General features: G+C 47.1%; 2 protein-coding genes across 8 annotated transcripts in view; one reads left to right on the forward strand and one right to left on the reverse strand.

Annotated features, from left to right (window-relative positions):
• CSF1R (colony stimulating factor 1 receptor) overlaps nucleotides 1-988 on the forward strand; it is a 29,664-nt gene extending 28,676 nt beyond the window's left edge. Inside the window, exon 21 of the mRNA XM_047874046.1 lies at nucleotides 17-988. Coding sequence (XP_047730002.1) covers nucleotides 17-205 — 189 coding nt within the window. The 3' untranslated portion in view covers nucleotides 206-988. The remainder of the gene's footprint in view (nucleotides 1-16) is intronic.
• Nucleotides 989-1,147: 159 nt separating this feature from the next.
• HMGXB3 (HMG-box containing 3) overlaps nucleotides 1,148-18,848 on the reverse strand; it is a 47,338-nt gene continuing 29,637 nt past the window's right edge. For 6 of the 7 annotated variants that reach the window (XM_047874010.1, XM_047874018.1, XM_047874015.1 and 3 more), the window contains 9 exons: nucleotides 17,025-17,326; nucleotides 16,381-16,508; nucleotides 11,881-12,012; nucleotides 10,790-10,974; nucleotides 7,318-7,537; nucleotides 6,336-6,469; nucleotides 5,400-5,516; nucleotides 3,576-3,785; nucleotides 1,148-2,563 (listed from right to left, as the gene is read on the reverse strand). In XM_047874010.1, coding sequence (XP_047729966.1) covers nucleotides 2,096-2,563; nucleotides 3,576-3,785; nucleotides 5,400-5,516; nucleotides 6,336-6,469; nucleotides 7,318-7,537; nucleotides 10,790-10,974; nucleotides 11,881-12,012; nucleotides 16,381-16,508; nucleotides 17,025-17,326 — 1,896 coding nt within the window. In that variant the 3' untranslated portion in view covers nucleotides 1,148-2,095. The remainder of the gene's footprint in view (nucleotides 2,564-3,575; nucleotides 3,786-5,399; nucleotides 5,517-6,335; nucleotides 6,470-7,317; nucleotides 7,538-10,789; nucleotides 10,975-11,880; nucleotides 12,013-16,380; nucleotides 16,509-17,024; nucleotides 17,327-18,848) is intronic. The other variant, XM_047874026.1, reaches the window with a different exon arrangement.

Below are 18,848 nucleotides of genomic sequence, written 5' to 3' on the forward strand. Positions count from 1 at the left end.
ACTCTCCCACCCTCAGAACTACACCAACTTACCAAGCAGCAGCAGCAGCAGCAGCAGCAGCAGCAGCAGCAGCTGCCGCACTGGCAGTGGCGGTGGCAGCAGTAGTGAGCCCGAGGAGGAGAGCTCTAGCGAGCACCTGGCCTGCTGTGAGCAGGGGGATATCGCCCAGCCCCTGCTGCAGCCCAACAACTACCAGTTCTGCTGAGGGGACAACAGGGAAGCGCCGCTTTCCCCTTCCTCCAAGCTTCAACTCCTCCGTGGATGGGGCACCACGGGGAGAACCTACAGACTCTGCCCTTGGTCATTTCACTCAACAGCCCAGCCCAGCTCTGAAACTCAGGAACGTGAGATCCACGGGGGTCTCGGGAGGACCCCGCTTCCAGGGCCTGGGCCATCACTGCCAATCAGGGGCTACGGCTGAGCCCCCCACCCCGCCCACTGTTCTCAATGCTATGGCCTCATGTTTGTTATGCCGACTGGGAGAACCCCCAGCTCACTCTTAACCTTGTTCTCACTTCCAGGAACCCCTTTCCCTAACTCCCTTGTCTCACTGGAAATGGACTGATTTTACGGCCATGAAGTGCCCTAACATTGAGAAGACAAGGCTCCTTAGGCCTTGGCAGAGGACCCCCCCCTGTAGCCAAGTGAAACGGCAAGAGCAGACAGGTGCTCAGAGACTGTGCCTGGCCCAGTGCCTGAGAGCAGGGGGGGGCTCTTTTTTAAGAATGAACTGTACCTCCTAGTCCCTGCCCTTTGGCCTTCTCTCTACAGCCCCACCCTCCCTGGATCTGGTCCCTAGAACGAGCCAGGTGGCAGCTAAAAGTTCGGGGTTCTGCCCCCCCCCACCCTGTCGTTCTGAGCTGGAAGGCAGGGGACCCGTGTGGCTGGCCACACCAAGCAAGCAGCACACACTCCGACAAGCTGACTCCTCTTAACTAACAGTCACACTGCAGGACGTCTCTGTCATTAAACTAACAGCATTAACACAGCTGGCCTCTGGTTCTTTGCGCCACACGAGGGCCTGCGGATTCCCTGGGACCTCCTTCCATCCTTCTTCATGTCCAGTGACCAGCTCAGCACCTTGGCCATTCAACCACACTGTGCCCCACACAAGGAGCGTGGAATTGATTCTTGCTTCACCAAAACAGATAATTTAATAAATTTTATTCTTGGCAGGGGAAGGAGGGGAAAAAAGCCACCTACTCCACTCCTCTCAATAAATTAAATAACACACGGCCAATTCCCGTGCCCTAAGCAAACCTTAGGCACTTGAGCCAGTCCCGCTGTTTCCTTATGGCCCAGTCTGCTTCCCCTTCACAGAAGGGAGTTTTTCCTACTGCCGCCAGGTTATGTCATGCCAGTGGGCCACATCCCTTCTGTGGTGAGGATCCAGGGCCCAGAAAAGATGTGGGGTGCAGCAGCAGTGGCCAGGGAAAGGAGGAAGGGGGTCCTCTTCCTTAAAGCTCAGGGCAGAGAAGACAGTCCTGGAAGAGAGCGGTGGCTGTTTCTCCTTCCTCAGCTTCCCCCAAATCTGGGTGCAGGAAGAGTAGGAAGGAAATGCATCCCCCCTCTGGGAAAATCAAGAGCCCAAAGGGACCCCTAGAGCTAATGAGGCCCCAAAGGCCCCCAAGTCAAAGGCAACAGGCTAAAAGGAAGTTGTGTGGCCACAGGGGCTGGAAAGAGTGTTCCCTGGGGTGGGAAGAGCTACCTCAGTGGCCTTCCCCCCCGGAAGGCCGGACTCCGCTTCAGCCCACCCCAGGACCTCGACCCGGACCCGCAGCAGGCCCCAGGGAAGCCATCCGCTACCAGCATTCTCTCAGCCTCCGTTCCCCTCTGTTGAACATCCTATATCCCCTAAGTGCTCTCTGGGGCTAGTAAGGAGTGTCCTGGTGCTTCTCCTGACCCCCAGGAGATTGAGAACCATGGCTCCCGTGCCCCACCATGCTCAGAAAGGGAAGCTCTTTGGTCAGTCCCAGCATCAGAGGCCTCCCCAAAGGTGAACATTCCCGCTGGTTCCCTGGATGGATCTGCCTCGGGCAAAGACCTCACTATGGCTTGAGATGGTGCAGTCCCAGTCCCGGTGCAAGAGCCTGGCTTATACTGTCACTGCAGCCACCTCCTCTTCCTCACCCTCTTCCTCAGCCTCTGTCTTGATCTGAGCAACCCCAAGGCGGTAGAGGGTGTCGCGGATGACCACCTCGCCAGGCTGGCAGCTCTGCACGATGTCATGGATCTGCCGGTTGACGATTTCGCGGCTGGTGAGGAAGTCCATGAGGCGGTTGTAGAGGTAATAGTGGGTGGCATTGTCAAAGGCAATGGGCCGCTGGCGGACACTGTTTGGTTTGCTGTCTGCAATGGAGGCCAGGATGGCTGCGTAGGGTGCTAACTCAGGGCATAGGGCTGAAGAGTGGTGCCCGGTACTGGGGTCACCAAGACTGGACTGTGTGTCTATATGGACAATATGCCGTGCGGCAGTCTTGGTGGCCGGGTGCTGGACGGAGTGCTCAGCCTCCATCACGTCCACAGTATAATGCTGGTCCAAGAGCTCTGGGCAGGATACGCTCTAGAGGAGAGAGAAGAAACCACTCTGACATGAGGGAATGACTGAGGCATAAGCTGTGTGGTGGGGGAGAATGAAGGCTGTGGGGTCAGTCAGCCCAGTAAACCCTCACGTCTCCACATATGCCTACATCTCCTGGGGCAAGTCCCCTCTCTTCTTCCTCGGTGCCTCTGTCTCCTCGTGAGGACGGGGACAGCAACAGAGGCCACCTCCCAGAACAGATGTTGGATATCCTGAGCTGTTATCACTTACTACTGTGCCTAGTCAATTCAGGCTGGGGCTGCGGGGAGTGGGGAGAAGGGGGCCCTCGCTGAGGCTCACTCGCCTTTCGGCAGTGCCCAGCACAAGCTCGCAGAGCCAGTGAGTCCAGGGAATAAGGAAAAGATGAATGATGACAATGATGTCCCCCTTTTTCCTGTTGCCGGTCCTAACATGTCTTCCAGCAAAGGGCAAATGTGTCTGGTAAGAATCACTGCCTGGTTCAAAGCACCAAAAAGCAGAGACAAGGGCTCTGCCTCTAATCTCCTTTTGTGACACTGGATAAGTCCACCTCCCTTCTCTGGACCTTACTCTACCCTTTTAGTAAGAAGAGTAGATTGGATACGACCGGTGTTTTCTAAGCCTCTGTACCTCTAGATCATAACAGGTATGCCATGCGGTATATTCATGGTCAAATCCAACACCTGGCTGGTCTGGGTCTTTAGTACACCAACACGCATGATGTCTCCAAAAAGCGGCAATTTTCTAGGCTTATCTGGAGGGCAACTCCTTTGACTCCAAAATATCTGTGTTTGGGACATCCTGGGCACTCTTCAGTGACATGCTGTGGCCTCACACGTACAGGGATTGGTCAGTAAAAATTTGTGGAGTACATGCTGGTTCAGAGCATCAAGACAAAATAGTAGCAGAGACAAAGGATGCTGGAGATGGTTCCCGTAAGGCCTTCCCAAAGAACCAGGAGGTGAAACATGGTGAGTCTGTGGGATTTATTCCAGTTCCTCAGAAGGGAACTCACCACAGGTGGCTCCGCAGGACTAGAGAAGCAGCCCTGGTTCCTCCCCCACATCTGGTTGGTCAGCTCTGGGTAGCAGAGGTCAGCACACAGGGCCACTGGTGTGGCCATGTCTACCACGTAGACAGGTGGCCAATGGCGGGAAGAGACCAGCAGATCCACATGGTCGCGGGCACTTTCGCCCCGCACGAGATACTTGGAGCCACAGATCACCTGGGCAGGGAGATGGGAGGACACAGCACAGCCAATCAGCAGACAGACTGAGTTGAGTCTTCACTGCCTTCTTCCCAGGAATAATCAGGTTTTGTGACTAAAGCCATGGCCGTCCTGCCAGAGCCCGTCACATCCTGCTTCCTACTTCTGTCCCTAATTGAAGTTGTTAGTTCGTCCCCGACTTTCTGAGAGAATAGCTGGGACCGTTTGGTCTTCAACTGAGGCTGAGAGGCCCCAAGGGCATCTGCTCCAAACCCCACCCTCCACACTAACAAGCACTGTCGAGTCCAGTGGCTCCGATTCCCAGCCACACAGCACCGCCAGCTAACAGCTGGTTCAAGATGGAGGTTCCAGGGCCCCACTCCAAACCTAAGGAATTAACCTCTGGGGGTGGGGCCTGAGCATCTGTATTTTGAGCAGCTCTCCGGCAGACCCGGATATGTTGCCCAATGTTAACCAGGAAACACCTCCACCAACAGGGCCCCCCGCCCCCAGATGCCACTTCATTGCTGAGGAACTCTGTGTACAGTGGGGAATCCTGCATCTGCCTCCACCTCCCTACCTTCACCCCTACCAGTCCTGGCTATCACCTCCTAGTAACCCTGCTCGCCTATCACAGCCCTGAGCTCTGCAGCTCTCACAGCCCTGTGTGGTCAAATGCTTCCCACGAGACAGTCCCCAGTCACATGAGCACAGTCCTCTGAGCAGGCTCTGTTCTGCCAGGGAGAGACACCAAGTCTGTCCTTCAGACGCAGCTTTTGTCAAAGAAGCTGATAATCAGATTCTCTTTGGCTAGCCAGTCGCCATGTCCGCTCACACACCTGAATTAACGGAAGGCTGTGCTGGCAATCTCTGCCCTGTTTAAATACTCATTCAAGGGGTTTTCAACCCCAGCGTCTTCCTTGGCCTGCTTTGTCATACGGCGCGCAACCTTCCCAGAGTCATCCCAGTGTCTACCCTGTTCAGGCTCTACTGACATAAGGCGTGCTCTTCTTAAACCAAAATCTGTACTACGGCCTCCCCAGTTCCCACTCAGAACTGTCCAGTGGGCCCTTCATCACTCTCAGAAGGAAACCCAGACTGCTACTGTGGCCTACAAAGCTCTACATGATCTGGCCTCTGGTGACCCTTCCAACCTTCCTCCTCTGGGCTCACTAGGCTTCCCCACTCAGGACTTAGTGGTCAACCCCTCCCTCTGCTGGAACATTACTTCCACAGCTTATCACTGGCTGCTCCAGACAGCAGGTCCCTCTCTGTTATCTTCTATCTCAGGTCTCATCTAGTTCCTTCAGAGTTAGCGCCATAAGCCATGGTGGCTTTATTTCCACTCTAGAATGAGATCATCTAGTGGAGGAATGACATCTTCAGCGCTCACCTCTGAATCCTCAACGGCTATGCAGGGCCACCAGCATGTGGAAAGGGGATTAATCCTCACTGGTGACAATGCAGGCTCCCTTCCTAGTGCAAACGCTGGCAACTGACCCCTAAGGAGCTACTCCGCAGGCTGCCCAGTGACCTAAGTGCCAGCTCCCACAGGATGAGCTGGATCAACCAGATTCCCTGTGTGGACAATCTGGTGTGGACAAATTCACAGTATTTTTCTTATCCTCTTACCTGATGGGGGCACACCTTGTAGATTTTACCCCCCGTGAGATGAGGTGGGGGCTGTCTAACTCTGGTTCCATTCTGTACAGATTCATAGAGGGCCAACAAGGAGAAGCAGAGCTGTTCCTGGAGCAAGACAAGATTAAAAACAGAGCAGTAAATGCTAAGGGACCAGGCCTGGTGTGCAGCACCAAATGCTCACTTCAATATCCAAAGCAAAAGACTAAACTGTCAAGGCCAGAGTGGGCCTTGGAGCCTCACTAGCCCAAAGTCCTCTGAGGGCCGTGAAAGGACCAGGTCACAGAGCCAGCCAGAATGACCAAAGTGCCAGACTCTTGAAGCCTGGGGTCTTCCTACTTTTTACAGGGCAGGGAATGCTTCAAAAAAAGCTAACATGTGAGTCTGAACTTGAAGAAAGCGTAACATTTTCAACAGCATTATTAGTATAAAAAAAAGGAAATAGTATATGCGTAAAACACACACATTCACATACACGTGTGCACGCACGCACACATGCATACACACACTGTCTCTCTTCATGCATGTAACAGCATTCACTTTCTAAGAGCCAGGAGAGGTGATAACCACATACTGCAAAGTGCCTCCCTTACAACAATTTCATGGGTTGGTAGTTTGGTTATTGCCACTTTGTAAACCAGGAAAATGAGGCTGAGAAACGTAGGGGAGCTTATCCAAGATCATGCCCAGTAAGTGGGAGAGCCAGGATTCCTGACCCCAGAGTCTGGGCCCACAGAGGAACTGACTGGAGGCAAAGGCCTCCCATTCCTGTTATGCTCTGGCTGCGAACCACATCCCAGGCCTCCCTGACTGCCCGCACCTTCTGTCCGGTGAAGGCACTTGTCACGGGTGCTCGTATCCTTGCCCAGAAAGGGCAGCCAGCCTGCTCGCAAAGTCCCTATCTGCACTGCCACCCCCGACACTCACCTTGGAGTCTTCTGTCCCAAAGGGAATGCCACACTGCCTCAGCAAGTGCCGTAGCTCCTCCTCACTGTAGGAGCCAATCTCCTCAAGCTTGCAGGTGCCCTCGTGGAGTAGCCTCACCAAGGCACTGCCATGGCCTGCAAGAGACAGCCCTGTTGAAGTGGGGGGGGGGGGGGGGGGGGGGCTGCTGCCAGCCAACAGACGTCACAGGTAGCCCCTCATGTGTGAGGATGAGAAGCGGGGGGGGAACGAGGCCTAAGTACAGCAGGCGGTGGAAGCAGGCTCTGCCCCAAGCACTGCCCCGGGTGCTGGAGGAGGTAGACTCAAAGAAGGTCTTCTAACTTCTGCAGATACCTGAAGTCTCTCAGAACCGGCTTTCTACCCTTGAACATCTAGGGAAGAGATCCAGTAGAGTGTCCTCAAAGAACCCCAAAATGGGTATTTAAGAACCAAGATCTCGGATGCTTACCACAAGGGCAGCAGCAGATGAGCAGTAGCGCTCATTTCAAGAACACTCTCTGTACACTGTGTTCCTGAACCTGCCTGGCCAACAGAGAACTATGTGGAGGTCTTAGAAAAGAAAACCAGTTTCTGGGTCTTGAAACAGTAAACATGAGGTGAGACCTCAGCAACTAATGTTAGGAAGCACTGTTTGAGAACCAGCCGATCACAACGTATTAAAATACTTTTAAGATCATCTGAGGTCACGTCCAGAATTTAAAAAATGAAATAAAATAGGAAATGTATTCCACTTGGTAAGGAAAAGTACCGTTTTGTGAAAGTTGGCTGGCAGCTCTCCAAAATTCTGCACCATGACTTTAATCTCTAGGGAATTTTGTCACAGATTGTCACTATCTTTCTCCAAAGAGCCCTCTAGGCGAGCCTGCCCATCGCACCGCCCCGCCCCCCACTTATGCGGTCTGGCCATGAAAATGTCCCAGACTCTGGACTGGGCCCTCCCCTGACCTGAGTCAGGTGATCTCACCAGGTACTGGCTGCACATCCAGGTTTTTGTCTTTCTCAGTGTTGACGACCACAGCTCCTCTCATGAGCGGTGGAAAGAAGGGGGCAATAACAGACGCATCAAACTTGGTGATAGGGATGCTGGCAGGGAAGGCCACCTGCTCAATCACCTCTGTCTCCATTGTGGCCCAAAAGTCCTCCACGTTTACCTCACTAGGGCCCAAGAACTCGGGCCAGGTGAACTAAAAGATAAGGATAAAAACGATCAAACTGTAGGAGCCACAGAGTATTAGCAACAGAACAGCCCCCCTTCTTGATACACTCCGGACAACAAAAGTGGGGGGCGGGGGGGGGGGGCATCTGACGGCCATGCACGGCCAGGGCACCCCCAGACCTGACATCTTAGTACCCAACTGCCTTTTGGCCGCATTCCTCTCTCCCATACTACAGCACTCCCCAACACCCGAACAATCCTATGTCCCTTCTGCATCCATCTATAGTCTAGTCCTCTCCGTGACTCGCAAGGAAAGGGGGACTACCACTGACTACCCGCTATGTGCTGGACACTGATTACTGCTCTGTAAGTCTGGGAGTCTGTCTGAGGTGACACTAGTGCAGTAAGGGACAGAGTAAGAATGCGAACAAAGGTCCAGTTCCAAAGCCTAAGCCTTGTGTTCCTGCCACCCAGGGCGCTAGTGCACGCTGTGAGCAAAGAGCACAGATGTCCCACCACACTTTACAGCTACTGAGCACACCCTCTCCACAAAACAAGGGGGTGAGAAATGCCAGCTGACTGTGCTGCTGTGTGTGCAAACTGATGTGGTGACTGTCATCAGTCCAAACGGTCTTCCTCTATACGGTCCCTGAGGGGAGAGGCCACCAGACAGTCTCCTCAGGGACAAATGCAAATTTAAGTTCTGTTCAGAAACTTCTTGTTCCATTTCCCTGACATCAGAAGAGCCTCCACCTGCTTCCCTCACACATCCGTCACACCACCCTGCACACACAAAAGGGAGGGAATAAAGTAAGTCCTGGTCTCTAGAAAGTACCACAGAAGAGATGCCTATACTGAGAGTGAAGGGAATTCTACGCCATTCTCTGAGAAAAAGCCTTGATCTGACCAAGCAGGTACCAGGCAGGTCTACGAGACTTAAGCTCTGCAGGGAGGTGGACATCTGTTTACTTCTGGAAACCAAATGGTCTCCGAAGCCAGATGTGTTTAAAAACAAAAAACAAGAACAACAACAACAACAACAACAAAAATTGGAGCTCAGGGTCCCAGGAGTGAGCACAGCAGTACTTACAAACTCAGACTCTGGAGTCAGACAGCCAACACCAAGGTCCAGTTCTACCCCTCCTGGCAGGGTGAGCTTGGACAAAACCCCTGGGCTTCAGTCCCTTCATCTATAAAAATCTCACAGGCTTGGAGAAGTAAGTCCTATAATAAAGCACTGAGCAGAGCCAAAGAACTTGGCAAATGCAGTAACATGCTCAATAAACCCTAGCTGCATTACTATTAACACTACACTATAAAACCATGAGATGAACAGATCTGAAGAAGTTTGGCAATAGCCTCTTGATGACATAACACACAACAGCAAAAATTTTTTTATAGTTTACTTTATCTACAAACAACACTTACAAGACTCCAAAAAGCACTATGCTTACGTTCACATGTCTTGTTATGTACCACCATCCTTCAAAGGAATACGTTATCAAAATATATGTTGTTTTTGTTTTTTTTTTTTTAATTGGGAAGAAACAGAGGCATGTGCATTAAATCCCTAATAGGCTCAGCTGGCCATGCCAAAATGCACCCAAGCTTTTCTCTAGAGGGCCCGCACCCACCCCTGGTAGAGAACAGATGAGCTGAAGGTCCAGCGCCTCAAGAGACACTTCATGTTGCAAGTTCAGGGATGGGGAGCTCACACCCCACCACTACACTACTGCTAGCCTACTCACAGGCATGCAGACCAGACCTCTCAGCATGATCGTGGGAGAGAGTTCAGGAACCTATGGGATTTTTTGAAACACCATGTAACCAGGTTAAGAAAAATTCCTATTCTTCTGAGTTTACTTAGAGTTTTATCAGAAATTGGGGTTGGGGCGCCTGGGTGGCTCAGTTAAGCATCTGACTTTGGTTCAGGTCATGATCTCGCGGTGTGTGGGTTTGAGCCCCACATCAGGCTCTGTGCTGACAGCTCAGAGCCTGGAGCCTGCTTCAGATTCTGTATCACCCTCTCTCCCTGCCCCTCCCCCACTCATGCTCTGTCTCTATCTCAAAAATAAACAAACATTAAAAAATATAAAAATATAAAAAAAAAACTGGTGTTAAATAATAATGAAAGCCTTTTTTACATCTAATGAAATGATCATATGGGTTTCTACCTTTTACCTGTATGGCAGCAAATTACATTAGTATATTTTCTAACGTTGAAACAATCTTGGTTTCCCGGGATACGCTTAGTCATGATGTGTTACTCTACTCACTGTTATTATCCTATAGAGCACTGTGTCATCTATATTCATGAATACAATCAGCTCCGATTTGTTCTTATAGTAAATGGCTGGTTTTATTTTCAAGGTTATTTGGTCTTATACAATGAGGTGGAGAAATACATCTGCTTTTACCATTCTCTGATCAGAATCATAGATTTCTTGGAGATGTTAGAATTGTATAAAACCCATCTGAGTTTAGTATTACCTCTGCGAACGCTTTTTATTTAAGGACCTAAGTCCCCGATCAGGTCACTCTTTTCCACACTTTCTTTCCATGGCTCTCATCTCACTTGGTGTAAGTCCTCACAGGGGCCCATGTGCCCCCATGGAGTCTGGCCTCCCAAAGCCTCTTGAACTCACACATCCCACCACTCTCTCCACCGCTCTCCACCAGCCTCCTTGCCATTCCTCAACCAGGCAGAGGAAGCCCACCTCAGACCATGTTTTGCTGCTCTCTCTGCCTGGAATATTCCTCCCCTGAGAGCTACGTGGGCTTCAGATCTCTCCTCAAATGCCACCATATCAGAGACGCCTCCCCCTACTACCCTCTAGAAAACAGGAATCCCGCTCTCCACCAAACTGCTCTCTTCTCCTCACCTGCTTTACTGTCACTATGCTACTTTTAATTACTACTTACTACATATAATATAGACACTGACTGATATAACGTACAATTATTAACAATGTTTGTTTCCTGTTAAATTCTCAAATTTGGGGATTTCCCACATTCCCAAAGCAGGATTTGAGCCCCATGAGCACAGGAACTTTATAGGTTTTTTACTGCCATGTCCCAAGTGTCTAAAAAGTGTACCTGGTTCATGTTTAATAAATTTGTTGGCAAGTAACAAATGCCGTAATTTCCATCCAGCCTTCCTTAGATAAAAATGCCACTCCCCTCTCTCAGGCAGGACTGGAGCCATCTGTGCCTGGGACAGCATGAAGAAGGTGGCTGCCGAAGTGTGAGGACAGTTCTAAAGGCGGCAGGAGATACTTACTTCCACACTCTTCAGTGCCAACACATTTTCTTCATTCCTCTGGGCCATTTCCACTTTGGGAGCCACACCACAGATGCCACAGATCATGTCATTGTAGTCTCGGACAGTGAGGCACTCGAAAGCCCAATAGCCATTGCACAGCAGCTCCTGCAGCTGGCTCAGCTCCTCCAAGGTCAGGGTCTTTTCTGCAAGGAGAGCAAGAGTTCTGAGAAGTCACAGCAAAAGACCGTGAGGCCACTGGGCACGAGCCAATGGCCAGCAAGAACAGCAACTCTGCAAGACTGCTTCTCCCCTAAGAACACCCCAGGGTCAAGCACCCTGGCCCTAAGGGCTCGGGTGGCAACCCCAAAGGGCAATTCCAATCAGAGTTGTAACCACCTCGCACTAAGTACCTACTAGGCACTAAACACAGTGCAAACAACTTCAAATACGTTACTCATTTAACTCTCACATCTTTATGAAATAGAAGCTATTCTCATCCTCATTTTACAACTGGAGAAACTGAGGCACAGAGAATAACTTGCTCAAAAATACACTGCCACTAAGTAGCAGTGCCAAGACTCAAACACAAGCCTGTTTGACCCCAGAACCTCTGCAGTACTCTATATGACCTCCTAGCAAGCAAGGTGCAAGGGTACGGAAACTGCAGGGATAGGAAGGGAAAAGCACCAACAGAGAGAAGGAAAGCAAGGGAGAAAATAATTGCTAATAATAAGGAGGGTGGTCACCACCCTCAGGTCTCAACATGAGCCCTGGGACCGGTAGCAGACCTCCAGAAGCTATGTACTCAGAGTGAGTCTGATCAATATGCAGTGAGGCCTTGTCTACCCATATGATCAGAGGATGAACTTCTAAAGAGTCAGCTTAACCTCGTGCTGGGGGTCCCTGGCTGGATGGAAAGACTCATTCTTCCCAAAGTTAATTTGGCATTCGTAAAATTCAAGAGGAGGAGAGTACCAGGGAAGTCAAGAATGTCTCCTTTCCGAACTATCAGATTCTTCTGCAAGATGATTCTTTCAACCGAAGCCCAGCGCTGAAAATTCCCAGGGAACTCAGAACTAGCACGGAAAAGGGAGAACGACAACCTGTACCTGTCTGCTCCTGCACTGACTTCAGAACAGTGCTGATGGACACTCTGGGGTCCTCCCCCAACTTGATCTGGTTTCGGATTGCAAAGAGCAAGTCCAGGCTCACTAGTAGCTTGTTCCCCACATTAAAGAGACCTGCAGAGTTAAAAAGAAGCAACACAGAAACTCATGGTAAAACATCTACAATGGCAAAAAATTAGAAACAAACTAAATGTCCAGCAATAGCGTAAGAGCTAAATTAATTATGGTACATTTCTCAAATAGAAAATTATGCATTAGAAGGAGTAAGGTAAACCTAAATGCTCTGACATGGGAGCCGTCCGTAATACACAGTTAAATGAAAAAAGCACGCAATTAAATGTGTAGAGAATATTTTCATAAAAACAGAAACCCATCCCTGTGGCCCAGCTCAGTCTTCATTACCAGCGGGGCTGCCCTTCCTCTACTTCTCAACAGCCACACTGTGGGGGAAGGCCAGGAGTACCCTCTAGCCCAGGGATGTAACAAAAACTATAAAATCACCCCTAACAAAATCCGAAGATGAAAGAGTCAGAAAAATTTAAATACAATCAATTGAAGACAAATAAAAGAGGGTGATTTTATATTTGCACAAAACATAAAGCATAAATTTGCACAAAAGCAAGTTCTAGAATATGTGTTCTCATTACAGAAGGGTATAAAGGAGTGGGGAAGGCTCTTCTGAGCATGATACCAAAGGCTGAATCCATAAAGGAGAATACCAAATCTGGTTACATAAAAATTAAAAAAAGAAAAAAAAACCACAAAAAACAAAAAAACACCTTTGTGTCCCAAAATAAAACAAAACCCAAAAAACCACAAATTTAACCACAATTAAAAGACAACTGATAAACTGGGGAACAACTCTGTCAACAACAAAATATTCAAATGAAGGATGGAAACAAAAGAAATTCACAAAAGAGATTTAAGAAAAAACCACATACAATCCTCTTAAGAATCAAAGAAGTGCAACAAATTAGGAAATGATACACCAGTTTTTACCTATCAAATTGGCAAAACTTTAAAAAATTATAATACCAATCTGCAAAAAGTTCCTAAAGCTGGTAAGGAAATTTAGCAAGGTCACTGGGTAAAAACTCAATAGACAAAACCCAACAGTATTTCTACACTAACACTGAACAGTCAGAAATTAAAACCATGTCATTTAGAATTGAACAAAATGAAATACTTAACAAAATATGTGCAGGATCTACACGCTGAAAACTACGAAACACTGATGAAAGAAATAAAAGAAACCCTAATAAGACAGATTGACATGTTTACGGATTGGAAGACTCAATATTTTTAACCGTGTTAAACTTTCAAATTGATCTATAGATTCAATGTAATGCCAATTAAAATTCCAGTAGGACTCTGCAGATACTGAGAAGCTGATTCTAAAATTTACATGGAAATGCAAAGGAGGGGCACCTGGGTGGCTCAGTCTGTTGAGTGTCCAACTCTTCATTTCGGCTCAGGTCATGATCTCATGGTAAGTGGGTTTGAGCCCAGAACTCTGTGCTGACAGTGCGGAGCCTGCTTGGAATTCTCCCTCCCTCTGCCCCTCTCCAACTGGCACGCGCTCTCTCTCAAAATAAAAATTAAAAAAATAATTTAAAAAAAAAGAAAAAAAAGGAAATGCAAAGGAACTAAAATAGCCAAAACAACTAGGAAGAACAAGGTTGGAGGACTCACACTAACTGATTTTAAGACCTACTATCCAGCTGTAGTAATCAAGACCAGTGTGGTATTGGCAAAAGGACAGACAACATAAAACAACGTAAGAGAACAGAGAACAGAAATAAACCCGTACATATGATCAACTGTTTTTCAACAAAGAAGCAAAGGCAATTCAATGGAGAAAAGACTATCTTTCAACAAATGGTGGTACAACTGGATGTCCACAAGCAAAAAAAAAAAAAAAAAAAAAAAAAGAAAGAAAGAACTCAATCTGGGCCTCACACGTTATACTCACACTTTATATAAAAATTAACTCAAAATGAATTACAAACTTAAATGTAATCCATAAACTTATAAAAATTAGAAGAAAACACAGAAAAATATATATGGTCTTCACCGACGTAGAGAGACCGTAGACTGTGAAAAGCATAATCCCTAAAAGAAACAACTGATGAAGTAGTCTTTGTCATAATTAAGAACTTCTGCTCTGTGGATGATTTCTTTAAAAGAATGAAAAATCAAGCCAAAAATCATGAGAAAACACTTGTAAATCACTTATCTGACAAAGGACTTATGGGTCCAGAATTATAAAGAATTTAACAGTAAGAAAACAATCTACTCCAACAGACCAAAGATGGAACAGATACTTCACCAAAGACGACATGTGGATGGCAAATAAACCCATGAAAAGATGCTCAACATCACTAGTCATTGAGGAGACACAAATTAAAACCACAAAGAAATACCACTACACACAGCCATCAGAATGGCTAAGAAAAACAAGAACAAAAAAACCCTCCTATTCCCTGTTGGACATAATGCAAAATGGTACAAACATTTAAGTAAACAGTTTGGCAATTCCTTTACAAAAATAAAGATACACTTAGCATATGGCCCAGCAGTCTGACTCCTCGGTATTCATCCAAAAGATGGAAATTTGTGTTTACACAAAAGCCCGTACATGAGTGTTCATAGCAGCTCTCTTCAAAAGTGCCCAAAACTGGTAACAACACAAATGTCCTTCAAAAAGTGAACAGATAAACTAACTGTGGTACTTCACACAATGCAAAACTACTCAACAAGAAGGAGGAACAAACTGCTGATACATGCAACAACGTGGATGACTTTCAAAGGCATGATGTTTAACGAAAGAAGCCAGACTCACTTAAAATACTGCATACATTGTGTATCAACTACACTCAAAAGAATTTTAATCTTTAAAACATATTTTTAAAAAATACTACATACTATGATTGGATTAAATGACATTCTAGAAAGATGGAGCTATAGGAATGAAGAAGAGATCAGATGGCTGCTAGAGGTCAGGGGTGATTACACACAGGAGGAATGTTTTAGGCCATGGAACTGTCCTATATACGGATTGTGGTGGCAGGTACACAACTCGGTGCACCTGTCAGAACTCATGTGACTGTACGACAATGAAGTAAATGTTATTGTTGATGTAAATTTAAAATTAAAGCTAAAATCAAAAATATATATAATCCTAGGTACTACTGACCCAGATAGACTGCAGGGAAATGGCACTCTCATTATCTACTGGCAAAAGCATAAAATAATACAAACTCAGTTGGGCAATACAAGACATTGAGAGCGTGAATACGAAACAAGGCAGTGTAAGGCTCTGAAGACAAGAATAAATCACAAATACTCTAATCTTTGGCACTCAAGTGTACGTATGAAATTCAAATTCCAAATTCTTACAACGGTGGTACATGGTGAATGTTCCAGAAATGTCTGATGCTGATGAACATACAGGGAGAATGGGTGAACACGCAGCAATTCCGTTTTGAGCACTTGTCCAAAGGAAATAATTAAGGCTATACACAAAGAGTTAATTATAATGAGAATTCTAAAATGGAGTCCCATACACTCTCTAATTATGGTCATGTATTTCCCCACTTGCTGGCACAGGAAGATGCCCATGGTACACTGCCAAACTTAAAAAGAATATTCCGGGGCATGTGGGTGGCTCAGTCGGTTAAGCATCTAACTCTTTTTTAAAAAATTTGTTTTTTAATGTTTTTAATTATTTTTGAGAGAGACAGAGACAGAATGCGAGTGGGTTAGGGGCAGAGAGAGGGAGATACAGAATCGGAAGCAGACTCCAGGCTCTGAGCTGTCAGCACAGAGCCCGACGCGGGGCTCGAAGTCACGAGCCATGAGATCATGACCCGAGCCGAAGTCAGACGCTCTACCGACTGAGCCACGCAGGCGCCCCAAGCATCTAACTCTTGATTTTGGTTCATGTCACAATCTCATGGTCATGAGATCAAGCCCCGTGTGAAGCTTGCTTGGGATTCTTTCACCCCCTCTGTTCCTCTCCCCCACTCAGGCTCACGCTTTCTCTCTCTGAAAATAAACATAAAAAAAATAAGAATATCCCAAAACAATATCTGGCACGACCCCACTTTTGCTGAAAGAAAAACCATAAACCCATAAATCCCATATTCCCTTTTATTTTCTTCCTTGTACCTGTCAGCATTTTCTATTTTTTTCCACAATGAAGATCTGTTATTTAAAAATTAACTTTGTCTAAAGATCCAAGATACAAGAGCCCTAATATAAGAGCCCAGAAGTAATCTTCTGGCACCAAGACATCCACGAGAAAAAATCCCCTCTTTCTCAGAAGCCACATCTGAGGGAAGGTGCAGTGCTCAAAGAGCCAGAGGTCTGACCAACAGAGGCTGTTCCCAAGCCTGTTTTGGGGCCCTTTGAAGGAAGAAAGGCTGATACCACCTACATAGATGTCCGTGAAGCTGTGCAGGGCCAGACAATGACACCCACCTGCATAGATGTCCGTGAAGCTGTGCAGGGCCAGACAATGAGGGTTCAGACACATCTTCACCTGGGCAGTCACCACCTGTAGCCGGCTGGCTGTCAGCAGCCAGCACTCCTGGGGCCCGGCCAGGGAGCTAGTACCAAAACATCACCGACAGAAAAACATAAAGGAAATCAACTTATGCAGTTCCAGGGCTCAGTGATCAACGGCAAAGTTCTCAAGATTTTAATGAAGTAGGCAAACGAAGATGCTGGAGCTCGTGTTCCAAGGTTTTCTAGGTGGGTGTCTGCTCTGGTGGCATGTGGTCTGTGGAATCACCCCTTAAGTTAATACTACTCTGGATTCATTACCTACTTTAACCAATCCCCCTGAACTCCCAAATCCAAGCACTGTGCCGGGCAGTCCAGATGTAAATGAAATCCTAACTTGGTGACAACAACTTTCAGGCATTTTCAATAGAAATAATGGATCATTACTAATCACTATGATTTTACTTTAGGCAATTGAAAAAGCAAAGGAAACCTAAGAGAAGCAGAGAATAATAACATCTTCAAAGGATATAGCTTTACAGAAGTTTGGAAAAAGGGGCAAGATGGGCCAAGTAAGATATGGCAGCTAGGGACAGGGTAAATCTGAAAGGGGTGCTTACTTTTGTCCCCCTTTGAATAATGGGCTGCTACAGAGTAGGCACTGCGTGGATGGAGACTCATAATAATTCGACCAAGAGGTCTGCTCGATGGTGACCGTCTCTTCACTCACGTTGGACAGAATGAGTCGAGAGCTGTTGAGTTCGTGAATCAAGGCGAAGACCTCAGCCAGCTCAGACTCGTTCTCAGGAATCTGCAGGACTTTGCGCAGCAGCTGCAGAGTGGACTGGCGCTGGACCTCCCTCTGGGCCAGGCTCAGGGGCTCTGTGGCACTCAGCACATCTGGGAGCGGTGAGCTGACCTCCTGGGAAAGGAGCAGATTGAATGATCAGCAAACAGCCAGGGCACCGCCAGCCTTGGTCTAAAATGCTGAGAGGCTGCAAGCGGCAGAGGGATGGGCCCATCCGTGGCTGAGGGTAGGAAACCTAGTTTCCAAACCACCTCAGTTAGTAACTCGCTGCGTGACTCGAGGCAGGTGTTCTCTCTCTGGCACAAAGTTCTCTACCAGTAAAAGGAGAGGATTATACACATCACTCAGAAATGGTTTCAGAGGTAAGCTCCCATTCACCAGGTTTAGAGAATAACAGACCCGGGTCTCAATCCTGGATATGCCACTTAATAGCCATACATTTGGGACCCAAAGCAATCTACTGAATCTTTCTGAGCCTCAATTTTCTTATCTATGAAATGAAGGATGAAGTACTAGTAATCTCCTAGAGTTATCATGCAGAGTAAACAAAATATTGCAAGTAAAGCACTTAGCCTAGTACCTGGTAGACAATGAAAGCTCTACAAATGGTAGTTTTGATATGTCACCAAATATCTGTACTACTTAAGGTATTTGTCTTTAACACTTTTATCTTCTGGGTACAAGGGAACTATTTCATATATCAATTAAAGGCTTTCAGGACTAAGGTCCTGAAATGCTCATTAAAAAATGGAGGTTCCTCCGAGATCCCTTACATAAATGCAACAGGAATCACTCCCTCCCTCGTGTTTCCAGAGTCCATCCTTTTACTGCAGAATTCACTGTCTCACAGCTGGTGAGACTGTTCCCCTATTTTCAGTGAGTATAAGGTTCCTGTTTATTTGCTGATTCCCAAAACCAGCATGAGAGCACACTAAAGATTCTAATTCCTATTTGCTGGACATATAATATGTTGCTTTGCAGAAGTTAATTGCCTAATAACAAGAAGGAACTTTCTATGAACTCTGCACACCTACAGCTCTCATCTCATTTATCTGTAGTTTGGCTACTTACTTTTCTCCCCCACGAGACTGTGTGTTCCTCAAGGGAAGGGACCATGTTCTATTTATCTTTGTATCTCCAAAGGCCTGACCTACAGTAGGCATTCAAATGCATGCTTGCTGGAAGAAAAAGAACAACTGCAGAGAGCTGACTGACACTAGAATGAGTTGCCCTGGGAGACAGTGTGTTCCCAGCCCTGTCTATGTTGAACTATGGGCTGGAAGAGTAGCTGGCAGGGATACTATCCTTCTACTCTGAACCACAGTGAAAGACAGGAATGAAGACCATTCCAGCCCAGAGTTGCTGCAGTCTTAATTACAGCTACCAATGACAAACGGCGCAGGAAGCATATGGCCACCAGGGGGCTCCAGAGAGCATTACACACTAAGGTCCTTGGGTCTCAGACCATTGTTTTAGTTTACAGAAAAATAGTAATTACATTTTATTTCTCTAAAACTTAGGAAGTTGAAAGGTGACATAATGTCAGAAGGATACTGGAGGTAGGCAGCTGTCAACCAAAGACAAAAGAATATAAAATTCCAAGAGTAGGATTTGAAATCAATTGGCTAGAAGTCCC

The sequence above is a fragment of the Prionailurus viverrinus genome, chromosome A1 (genome assembly GCF_022837055.1).
Source record: "Prionailurus viverrinus isolate Anna chromosome A1, UM_Priviv_1.0, whole genome shotgun sequence".
NCBI lineage: Eukaryota > Metazoa > Chordata > Mammalia > Carnivora > Felidae > Prionailurus > Prionailurus viverrinus.